Source organism: Vigna unguiculata, chromosome 5 (assembly GCF_004118075.2).
Source record: "Vigna unguiculata cultivar IT97K-499-35 chromosome 5, ASM411807v1, whole genome shotgun sequence".
NCBI lineage: Eukaryota > Viridiplantae > Streptophyta > Magnoliopsida > Fabales > Fabaceae > Vigna > Vigna unguiculata.
In genome coordinates this window covers 4,187,729-4,199,454 of record NC_040283.1, presented here as the reverse complement: position 1 = coordinate 4,199,454, position 11,726 = coordinate 4,187,729, and the positions used below count along the sequence as shown (strand labels likewise).

The following is an 11,726-nucleotide window of genomic DNA, read 5'->3' as shown; positions in this document are numbered from 1 at the left end:
AATTTAAGGAACTTGTAGACTATTTCTGTTAATTACATTTAATCAGCATAACTAATGAAAGAAAGTATTGGGTTTGCCTTGATATTTCTCAATGGCTCAAGACACGAAACAGATACCTCTGTTATATCATCAAATTGTCATAAATTTTTGTCAGACATGTCAAGTGAAAAATACCAATACTTTTTCATGTTGGGCTTTCTGGAGAATCTCAAAAAGAAGAAATGTCCAATGGCAAAGGCTGCGGAAGGATCTTTGGTTGTTACCATCTTAACATTATCAATATGCCAACATCATTACTTGAGTCAAAGTTATGATGATAGATACCATTCTTAAAACACACTTTATGAGGTTCTGCTACCATTCTAATCTGCTAAATCTGTATCCTTTTGTCAGAATGCAACTCTACACTTCCAGGTGTATCCATCATCATAGCCACATTTGACAAGGTAGGAATCTTTTCTGTTCTTGACAATACCATTTATGATTACTTCTTTTTGTGCAGACAGAAAAATCATGTTGGAGATTGGTACTTGCGTAAATAACTTTTATTATTGAAACAAAAAATGTCAAACATCTTTATTGGCTTGGTGTAGTCATGTCACAAGTGCCACCTCGTGCCACATTATAACCACAAGTTTCCCTTACAAGAATATGCCGCCTTTAAATGTGTTCTTCATCCCAAAATCCAGTTATACTTGAACCATGGAATCCATCACGATTCTAGCCTTATGGAGGATTCTCTCTTACTTTCATTTGGCCATTCTAACACACTCTTCACCCCAATTTGCTTGGTTTTCCAAAACAGTAGTTTTGGCCTCTGCTGCCAGCACAAGAACTGTCGGTGATCAAGCTGCAACTCATAACAGTGAGGCAAATGCATTGTTAAAGTGGAAACACAGCTTTGATAATAACAGCCAAGATCTCTTATCAACTTGGACAGGTTCTACTTCCTGCAAATGGCAAGGAATTCAGTGTGACAAGTCCATGTTCGTCTCCAGCATAAATCTTGCAAATTATGGACTGACAGGTACACTTTCCACCCTCAACTTCTCTGCTTTTCCCAACCTCCTCATCCTAAACATCTTCAACAACTCCTTTTATGGGACAATTCCACCACAAATTGGTAACATGTCCACACTAAATGTTTTGAATCTTTCTACAAATTACTTCAATGGTTCCATCCCTCAACAGGTGTGGACACTAAGGAGTTTACAAGGCCTTGATCTATTCCAATGTGAACTAAGTGGAGAGATTCCTAATTCCATAGCAAACTTGTCCAACTTGACATATCTAGATTTAGGCATAAACAGTTTTTCTGGCCACATTCCACCAGAGATTGGAAAGTTGCACAAGTTAGAGTATCTATCTATTACAACTAATCAAATTTTCGGTTCCATTCCTCAAGAAATTGGAATGTTGACAAACCTTAGGAATATTGATTTGTCAACAAATTCTCTCTCTGGTACAATCCCTGAAACAATAGGCAACATGTCTAGTTTAAATGAACTTCGACTTTCCAATAACTCCCTTTTATCTGGGCCAATCCCATCCTCCTTATGGACCATGTCTAACTTGACCCTGCTCTTTCTTGATAACAATAATCTTTCTGGATCAATCCCTGCTTCCATAGAAAACTTGGTCAATTTAGATAGACTTGGACTTGATTACAACCACCTTTCTGGACCTATTCCTTCCACAATTGGAAACCTGACCAAGCTTACCAAGTTGTTTTTACGCTCTAACAATCTTTCTGGACCAATCCCTCCCTCTATAGGAAATTTGATCAATTTGGAAGTACTTAGTCTCCAAATCAACAATCTCTCCGGAACAATTCCTGCCACAATTGGAAATTTGAAAAACCTCACCATTTTAGAACTATCCTTCAACAAACTTAATGGCAGTGTTTCACAAGTCTTGAATAACATTCGGAACTGGTCTTTGGTATTACTTGCTGAGAATGATTTCACAGGCCATTTACCACCTCAAATTTGCTCTGCTGGGTCCCTAAGCTCTCTTAGTGCTCACCACAACCGTTTCACCGGTCCAATTCCAATAAGCTTAAAGAACTGTGCTAGTATTACTAGACTCAGGTTGGAAGGGAACCAATTGGAAGGAGATATATCACAAGATTTTGGTGTATATCCAAATTTGGAATACATTGATTTGAGCGATAACAAGTTGTACGGCGAAATTTCACCAAACTGGGGGAAGTGTCCTAATCTTGGTACCTTAAAGATATCCAACAATAACATTTCTGGTGGTATACCAGTCGAACTTCCTGAGGCAACCAAACTTGGCAAGCTTCACCTTTCTTCTAACCACTTGAAGGGATCAATTCCAAAGGAAATAGGGAATATGAAATCGTTAATTGAACTCAAGATTAGCGACAACCATCTTTCCGGTGACATTCCCAAAGAAATCGGATCACTGGAGATTCTTGAAGAATTGGATCTTGGAGATAACCAGTTGAGTGGAACAATACCGAGAGAAGTTGTAGAATTGCGCAACTTACGAAACTTGACTTTGAGCAATAATAAAATATACGGAAATATTCCCTTGGAGTTTCGGAAATTTCAGCCTCTTGAATATCTTGATCTTAGTGGGAATTTGTTGACTGGAACAATACCAAAACAGCTTGGAGAGGTGATGAAGCTGCAGTTGCTGAATCTCTCTCACAACAATCTTTCTGGAAATATTCCATCCAGTTTTGATGGCCTTTCAGGTTTGGTTTCTGTCAACATATCATACAACCAGTTAGAAGGGCCACTTCCAAATAATGAAGCCTTTCTTAATGCTTCAATTGAATCATTGAAAAATAACAGAGGCTTGTGTGGCAACGTCTCTGGCTTAATCCTTTGCCCAACCAACCACAGTCGGAAGAGGCACAAGGGTATTCAACTAGCATTATTTATTTTCTTGGGTGCTCTTGTTCTAGTGTTATGTGGGGTCTCAGTTTCAATGTATATTCTCTGTCGAAAAGCAAGAAAGGAAGATTTAAATGCTAAAGAAAATGTGCATTCTGGAAAGAAACCGTCTGGAGAAGTGTTTTCCATATGGAGTCACGATGGAAAAATTATATTCGAAAACATCATTGAAGCAACCGATAATTTCAACGAAAAATATCTGATTGGACTTGGAGGGCAAGGCTCTGTTTACAAAGCTGAGATGCCTACAGGCCAGGTTTTTGCGGTGAAGAAACTTCACATGGAAACAGATGAAGAGAAGCCTAATTTTAAAGCTTTTGAAAATGAAATCCAAGCTTTGACAGAAATCAGGCACCGTAACATTGTAAAGCTATGTGGATTTTGCTCACATTCAAGGTTCTCCTTTTTGGTCTACGAGTTCTTGGAAGGGGGTAGCTTGGACCAAATACTAATCAATGAAAAGAAAGCAGCTTCATTTTACTGGGAAGAGAGGGTAAATGTCGTTAAAGGTGTGGCCCATGCTTTATCTTATATGCATCACGATTGCTCACCACCAATAATTCATCGAGACATATCCAGCAAGAATATTCTTTTAGATTCACAAAAAGAACCTCATGTCTCTGATTTTGGGACAGCTAAGATTCTAAAACCTGGTTCAAGCACTTGGACCACATTTGCAGGCACCTTTGGATATGCAGCTCCAGGTTGGATCCTCTTTCCTCATATTTAGTATTATGAACTTGTAGCACGTACAGAAAAAATCTGTGGTTTTGTTTTTGAGTAACTTGAAAAATTTTGTTTATTGTAGAGTTTGCCCAGACTATGGAAGTGACTGAGAAATGTGATGTGTTCAGTTTTGGAGTGCTTTGTCTAGAAATCATCATGGGGAAACATCCGGGGGATCTCATTTCTTCGTTGTTATCTTCATCTTCAGCAGTAATAACTCATAACTTGCTACTAATTGATGTGATAGACCAAAGACCTCGTCATCCTCTTAAATCGGTTGTTGGGGATGTCATTTTGGTTGCAATCTTAGCATTTTCTTGCTTGAGTGAAAATCCATGTTCTCGCCCAACAATGGAACAAGTGTCCAAAAAGCTTATGATGGGTAAATCACCTTTAGCAGATGAGTTCCCTAATATCAGACTTGCGCAACTCCTCCAAAGCAATATTTAACTACATACAACTACTTAAGCTTTTCTTGTGTTGTTCACCATTATCCTTTTTGTATTATGCTGTAAGCTTGTCACTCTAATAAATCATGTATAAGAAACTAGAGCAACTAGGTTTTCTGGTTCAAATAATAGGGGGGTTTGGTGTTACTCATCCTAACACTGTTATAGATGTTACAATACTCTCAAGCTTTTGGTATATGCATGTCGCAACAATCACTTTATTTTTGGCTTATGCGTGTTGCAACAAACACATGCTTTTGGCACATGCATACGTTGCAGGAATCACTTGTTCATCACTTCAATCATCTCTTCACAAGTAAAGTGTATTCTTGCATCTGCGTTAGGTGGAATTCCATTATGCAGCGTCACCCTGCAGCCATCATAATATGTATACTTGTCGTGTGGTGTTATAAAACAGTTAGTGACAAGTGAAACAAAGCAAAATGTGATATATCAGTATCTGGTCTTTTTTATAAAATTTTAATGATAATTTTATTCCATCCCTTTATATTGTTTATAGTTATTACACATACTGAATATTTAATTCTTAAAGGACTAAATTTATAACTATTATGTCTTATAGTTAACCATTATGAAAAACAATTCTAATCATTATTATATATGAAGGTGTAAATTAATATAAACAAATGTTACCTACATAATTTGAAAATACTTCATTTATTATTTTTATACTGATGTAATTGATTTAGTGACTTATAAAAAAAAAAAAGTAGAACTCAAGTAGAGATATATATTATTTCTTAAAAACCATAGAACTAAAGTATAACTCAACTATTTAATTTTTCATTAAAATTTAATTATGAAACATAGTTGCGGCTGTTAAATTAATCTCATCCTACTATTAATCAGTTTAAACTTGAAAATCCAACTTTTAGTATATTGTGAAGTCACCTTTTCTTATACGTTTACATAGGAAAAATGATTTTTTGATTACTAAATTTTTATAACTTTCTCTTATAATCTTAAGTGTTATTTTTTAAGTAATTTTCTATTTTTTCATTTTCTTATTTTCAATATTCAAAAATCACTTAGAAAATGAGTGTAAAAAAAAATTGTCAAAATTTAATAATCAAAATATCATTGTCTTTTAGATCGTCAAACAACTATATCATGAAAATCAACAAGATGATATCCAACCAATAGCACTGATTGTTTTTGCTTTGTATTACATTAATTGCTTAACGTGTCGTTTCTCTGATCTAACTTCCTACTGGTGATTACATCCACTTGGAAAGTATAGCAGGATAATAAATTAATAATCAAGCTCAATAATCATATATTTTTAATCAATTTGGCTCAAATAATAGGCCTAAAAAGTCTCTTGTTATATTATGTTGCAGGGATGCTTAGAAATAGGTAGCTTATTAACATAATCTAATCAATTTCTAAACAACTTTAATCTTATCAATTTTGGAATTTTTGGTTTGTTTTTAACGTCGCATATGCACATTTATCTGTGAGAAAAGTAAGGAAATCTGAGGATAAATTAAAACTTAACCTTCTTAGGTTATTAATTAGAATATCACGATACTGTACAATTGTTAACATTTTCACTGAAATTTTTTAAACTGCAACACCAAGATTAGAACGTTTATTCGCTTTAGATTAAAACACGCAATACATTACACAGACTAACGGTGATATATACCATAAAAGCCCAAAACGGCTTAAAAGAAAAAGAAACACACAGGCATTTATTATTATTTACACGAGATCCTTAAATTTAAACAAACAGTACTATGATAACTAAGAATCCCAACACAACCAACTCCATTGAAGAGGTTTACATCTGCGCCGCTTTACTGTAATAGGACTCCTTACTATATGTTTTCCATCAGTCCATCGCAATTCCCCAAATTCATAAGTTCTCCGCTTTGTTTCACTGCGTGCCTGCACAGTAACCTTGAATGTCTTCTTTTCACCAATTTTGCTGAAAGTCAAGGAACTTGGCACAACGGTAATGTTATATCCAAGCAATTGGAAAGTGGCAGTGTACGTGCCTGGTGGCCCAACATTTGTTACCGTGCGAGCAATGGTTACGGCTTTTAAGCTTAGATTTGGCAATGTGATTGAGGGGTAGTTCAAATCTGTTACACTGTGAGTGCCTGAACAAATGAAAGTTCTGTTGAAATTGAGAGCAGAAATGAGTTGCTGGTTGTATCCAGAAGCGCACAAGAAGTTCAAGTAATCAGTGAGGCCTAGATCGTAAACGAGGCCGGGGTCTATGGCAAGGTCAGGTTGAACATGTCCTGAACCATAAGCAAAGGGAGTTGCGGTTGTTTCAACAAACCCGTCATGTATTGGTCTATTAGTGTTGTCGCGTGTGGTTGCTGCAATATGCACGACGGTGAAACTCACAGTTCATAGTTTTTCCATTGAGAGAAGGATTTAATGAATAAAAGTTCATTTCATGGACAACTATATTAATAAGAGTTAGAGGGCACCTGTGGTCATGATTGCTGATTTAATAGCTGCAGGACTCCAATTAGGGTGAAGTGTTTTGATAAGTCCAGCAATGCCTGTAACATGAGGGCAAGACATAGAAGTTCCTTGCATTACGTTGAATTTAAACCCTCGACGGTTGTCTGTTAGCAAGGTTGATGCACTTGCGAATTCTGAGTAGGCAGCAAGAATGTTCACACCAGGCGCAGTCACATCAGGCTGAAATAAAGAATCACATTCGGTGTGTATAATATATATAGTTGATGACAACAGTTAATGAAATGATAATAATTAATTGGTGTGGATGTGCACGTCACCTTGAGAATTGCTGGCTGCAACTTATTGGGTCCCCTTGATGAGAATGAAGCCATAACTGGAGCTGGCTTTCTTCCAAATAATGTTCTTGCTGGGGACATTCTAATGGTAGCACCTGTTTTAAAAGGATCCTCCCTGCGAAATGTAGTGTGTGCACGTATGAAAAATGGAGCACTTGTTTCTTGTTTTGTATATATTGAGAAACATGAGTGTATCGAACCAACGAGGATAAGATATTAATAGTGTTGTTTTGTAAATTAAGAAAATGTTGTTTCTGAGGATATATTATACTCACGCGTCAACTATTTGAAACTCTGTAGCAAGAGGGGGAGGAGGAGTAGCATCTGTTTTAGGAGGGGGATGACGGTTAGGTCTGCCCACAGCGGAGAAAACATGTGGCTCAGCTTCATTTGTAGTTCCCTGTTGCGGTTGATTGCTCACAATCATTCCCTTTGCACCTGCAGAGAGAGCTTCCTGACCCTCCGCAACAGATTTTATGTTTTCGCGACTGCATGACACTATTTTCCCATTCACTTGTCTGGGATCCAGTGTTCCTGCTCTACACAGTTGACTGCACCAATATTTGCATACATGTAAGCAACAACAATAACTAATGCAAGTACAAACACTCATTTCTGTAATAGTAAGGTTTTGTTCTTACGCGTCTCGAAATGTGGCATTAGGAAGCTTAGCATCGGTGGAGAGGATCAGCGAAAAGGCCTGATTCGGTGGCAAATTTACAAAAAGACTGGCTCCCTGTGCGTATAATACAAGTTTAATTGTTTTTTTTTTTTATCTTAACCCCGAAATGTTGATTAAAGAGAATGGACAAGTCCGTCCAAATGTTAAAGCGGTAGTTGAGGTGTTAAAGGTACCTCGATTTGTTGATTGTTGTTGATTGTTAAGGTACTGCTGAAGTCTCTGTCTATGGTGCTAGCAGCAATGGTAAAGACCCAAGGTGCCACGTTCACAACAGAACCAGGTATGGGTCCATCGTTTCCTGCAGAAGCAACTAAAAGTATGTTTCTAGAAATCGCATGGAAGGCTCCAATGGAAACCTCGTCGGTGAGTATTCCTTCGGGGCTCACATCGTGATATCCACCGACTGAAAGATTGATGAGATCGACACCGTCGTCGATGGCATGGTCGATAGCATCCAAAATATCCGCGCCGTAACAATCGGCTGCGTCCGTCAAAGCCCAACACACTTTGTATGCTGCAACTCGTGCTCTCGGAGACCCACCCTTTGCGGTGCCATTACCCACCGCAAATACACTCGCGCTTCCGACGAAATTGCCCCCAGCTGTTGATAGAGTGTGAGTCCCATGTCCCATGAAGTCACGCGCTGTTTGCAGCGGGGGAACAAGTTGGCCATTGTAAGCCTCAAAAGCTTTGTTGAAGAATCTTGCTCCTATCAGCTTTCTGTTCATACGCACAAACAACGTTCACTTGTTAAACAATCTTCCTCCTATTATCAACATAACAAAACCGCACTAATAAATGTTTCATATGATGCAAACAACTGTCTTTCTTCGTCAACTAATGGACCCAGAAATCCATGTTACTGGAACATCAACAGGCACAAGATAAAAAGAAAACAAACCGTAATAGGTCCCACGAAATTAATTTCTTATTTCTTCTACAATTATTGTCATTTCTTCCCAAGTTAGTCCTTACTATTTAAGAACTTGTAAAGTATATATTGAAGGCTGAAAGGGTAACAGAGAAGAGAAAAAAACCTGTTGCATAGATTTTTCTTAGTGCTTGGAAGTTTGGTAATTTGACAGACATTACCCCCACGCCATCTGGAGGGAACGGGACCATATCCTTTGTCACTGAAGCTATCTGACTCAGGCCAAACACCTATCCAACGCCAAATCCAGAATTAAAGAATGAACACAAATTCCCATGCACATAATTAATAAATAATTAAGCTTACCAGTGTCGATGTTTGCAATTATTGTATTTTCACCAAAGCTTCCCTTTTGCCATGCAGAGTTCTTACCATTTCTGTGTAGTCCAAGAAACTCCCAAGAGCGGGTAGTGTGCAGTTTATGTTTTTTGCTCAAGAACACAGACACCACGTTAGGGTTCTCTGCCTCATTCCAAACACTGTGTCACAAACTATAATTTCATACAAAACAAAATGAAAAAGAATGAATGGAAGCTATTGCATGCTCACTGCCAATGTCTGCTGCTTCTTCCTCTTCCAGCAGTGCTGCAAACCCATTTATGTGTTTGTTGTATGAGTAAATAATCGCTTCTTTCGCTTTCTCTTCACTGTCAAACAATTAACTACACGTCATGTATTCACCCTCCTGTTATATGTTCATTTCTTTATCTCTTAGACTTAAAATATATTACTAAATTTTTACAACTTTTTCTTATAATATGCTATGTCATCTTTTAAATGATTTTAAAACATTTAGAATGAAAAAAATAAAAAATAAAAAATCATTTAAAAAATTGAGTACTCAAAAAATCATTTTTCTTAATTAATATCCTTTTATGATTCTTAATTTGTGTACTATGCATTCTTTAACAACCTGATACATACATAACCACGTGGTTGTGTGAAAGGAGAAAGGAAAATGAGTTTTAAACAATTAATTTTGACAACTTTATTATTTTAAATGATTTTTTATTTTTTATTTTTTTAAATTTTAAAATCACTTAAAAAAATATAAAAATATGTCATCTCAAATCATAAGTTATCAAAATATCATTATCAAATAAATATTCAAGAAATAAAAATAGAGATATAAGAGATGTTGAAAGAAGTGATGATTCGTCATTATATATATAAGGTCCATTCTTTGTAATGAATTAGAGTACCCATAAATATTTTTTAATTATTTATTCTTTGTTGACATGAAAAAAAGGAGTGAAATCCATAACGATTAAATAAAATTAACTAGTTCAACAAATAAGAAAAAACTCACATATAATGTTTTTTATATTTTTATCAAGTGCAGACAGAATTTAGTAAATTACATCAAGTCTGTTTTAATTTTAACACTACTCTTAATTTGTATATGTTGTGAGATTTTACAAAATTTAAAGAATTGTAGAAAGCTCATTTCAAACTCCCACAAAATATAACAAAATTTTAGCATATTGTTATCATGAAATACTTGAATTTCTCCTTTCAAAGTATTATTCTAAACCTTGTTAAGTAAGATGAGACTAAAATAATGTTTTTTAAGTTATTTTTAGGATTTAGAGTTTAGTATACCGTGGCTTACAATATATTATTTTATTTTTTAAAATTGAATAAGAAAAAATATCAAAGAAAACTAGTTTTTAGTTTTTAGTACGTGTTTTAAAAGGAAGTTTGTTTATTTTTTATAATTTAATTAGGAATTTCAAATCTAATTTAATTTCATAAATAAAGTTTACGTCCACTTACGTATTATACTTTAACATTATATTTATAATCAGTGTGGAATCTTCTATAAATTATTATAAAACAACAAAAAATTTTAACTTCAGCTGGAGGACAGCATGTTAAAGAAAGTACCATATAAAATAAATTATTTAAAATAGTCATCTCCAACTTTTTTGGTTATATATATATTATTGATTATATTGGCAAAAAAAGTTCACACATGTATAATGGGTAATGAAAATTAATATTTAATCGGATAACATTAATGGAAAAAGATTACACGATAAAAAAAAAAAAAAAAAAAATGATCTATACCTTCCCATGATAGAACCCAAAAGATTGTAATGAGAATCGGTGGCAATTTGGAGATCAACGGAAGTAGGGTTGACACCATGAGAATGAGCTCCCAAATATACAATGTAACACTGTAAACAGAATCAGAGAGATGATGAAGAAGCAAATTGGTGATGGAAAATTCAGTAACATCACAAGCAAATCATCATCTCATAATTTCATGTTATAAATTATTGTTAAAAAAAGGAGTAATGAGCAAAGTAATTTTGCCTTTTTGGTGCCACGAACAGGTTCCAGGAAGAAAGTGGAAAGGAGAAATGAGGAAAGTATAAGATGAAGGAGAAAAACGGATGTGCCCATTTTTTTTGAAGAGTATTTAGGAATTGCGTGTTAAACACATTTCCGATATAATGCATATATAGGGCCTCTTTTTTATTTTTTTTATTTCAGTACCCCTTAAACATTCTTATTTTTGTTCTCGGCATATGTGCCTCGCATACCTTTTGCTTTTCAAGACATTCCAAAGGAAACCACTCAACTTTTTTCTTTTTGTTTTGCTATCTTTCTACTTATTAAATTACTCTGCCTCTCCATAACAGTAGTAATAAATTACTATTATTATTAGTATTATAAAAATATGACTATTGACCACTATAATGTTTCAGTCACTTTTTCATTTATAAAGATTTGATCAAGACATTATTGGGGTGTGTTTCAATAGGAATATAATTTGAGGAGAGTTGATGGATAAATTTAATGGGATGTGGAAATAATTGTAGTATTGGTCGTTAAGGAATAGAGGAAGAGATTTAAAAAAAAAAGTTTGTGAATAATTTAATAGGTGTGATAGAAAAAATTATTTTAATAGATTAAAATATGAGATTATTCTTTTGTATGTACAGTTAAAATGAATAGGAAATAAAGTTTATGTTATTTTTGTATTAATATTATTTTTAAGGTTAAAATATTTTTTTATTCCATTTTTTGTTAAAATTTGTTAAATCAGTCATAATTTTATTTTTGTGTTCAAATAGATCCCAATAATTTTGTTAAATTTATTCTTTTTTGTTAATACCGTTTAAATTATTAATCGTCAAGAATCGTGATTACCACGTGTCACATGACTACAACATGTCATTTTGTGGTTTTTTTAGATTTTTTTCTAAT

At 34.7% G+C, this 11,726-nt stretch overlaps 2 protein-coding genes across 3 annotated transcripts; one reads left to right on the top strand and one right to left on the bottom strand.

Annotated features, from left to right (window-relative positions):
* Positions 1-425: 425 nt before the first annotated feature.
* Positions 426-4,250, top strand: LOC114185094 (MDIS1-interacting receptor like kinase 2-like). 2 transcript variants are annotated; one of them, XM_028072604.1, is made up of 3 exons: positions 847-1,027; positions 1,192-3,628; positions 3,733-4,250. In XM_028072604.1, exons 2-3 carry the CDS (start codon positions 1,414-1,416, stop codon positions 4,098-4,100), a joined length of 2,583 nt encoding a protein of 860 aa, XP_027928405.1. In that variant the 5' UTR covers positions 847-1,027; positions 1,192-1,413; the 3' UTR covers positions 4,101-4,250. The 2 variants fall into 2 exon arrangements, with proteins under 2 accessions (XP_027928404.1, XP_027928405.1); XM_028072603.1 differs by having other exon boundaries at positions 426-3,628.
* Positions 4,251-5,667: 1,417 nt separating this feature from the next.
* LOC114185096 (subtilisin-like protease Glyma18g48580) lies at positions 5,668-10,960 on the bottom strand. The gene is made up of 11 exons (XM_028072607.1): positions 10,830-10,960; positions 10,581-10,690; positions 9,060-9,157; positions 8,817-8,972; positions 8,617-8,740; positions 7,753-8,299; positions 7,539-7,633; positions 7,173-7,448; positions 6,880-7,012; positions 6,565-6,781; positions 5,668-6,450 (listed from the first exon to the last, which is right to left on the bottom strand). The coding sequence occupies exons 1-11, from the start codon at positions 10,917-10,919 to the stop codon at positions 5,867-5,869; spliced, it is 2,430 nt and encodes an 809-aa protein (XP_027928408.1). The 5' UTR covers positions 10,920-10,960; the 3' UTR covers positions 5,668-5,866.
* Positions 10,961-11,726: the final 766 nt, after the last annotated feature.

Excerpts from the sequence above, each read along its gene's own strand:
- LOC114185094 (XM_028072603.1), top strand. The coding sequence starts at position 703 with ATGGAATCCATCACGATTCTAGCCTTATGGAGGATTCTCTCTTACTTT. Across the intron at positions 3,629-3,732 it reads CTTTGGATATGCAGCTCCAG|AGTTTGCCCAGACTATGGAA; the intron begins GTTGGATCCTCT and ends TGTTTATTGTAG.
- LOC114185096 (XM_028072607.1), bottom strand. The coding sequence starts at position 10,919 with ATGGGCACATCCGTTTTTCTCCTTCATCTTATACTTTCCTCATTTCTC. Across the intron at positions 7,634-7,752 it reads ACAACAATCAACAAATCGAG|GGAGCCAGTCTTTTTGTAAA; the intron begins GTACCTTTAACA and ends TTATACGCACAG. Across the intron at positions 6,782-6,879 it reads TGCAGCCAGCAATTCTCAAG|CCTGATGTGACTGCGCCTGG; the intron begins GTGACGTGCACA and ends TCTTTATTTCAG.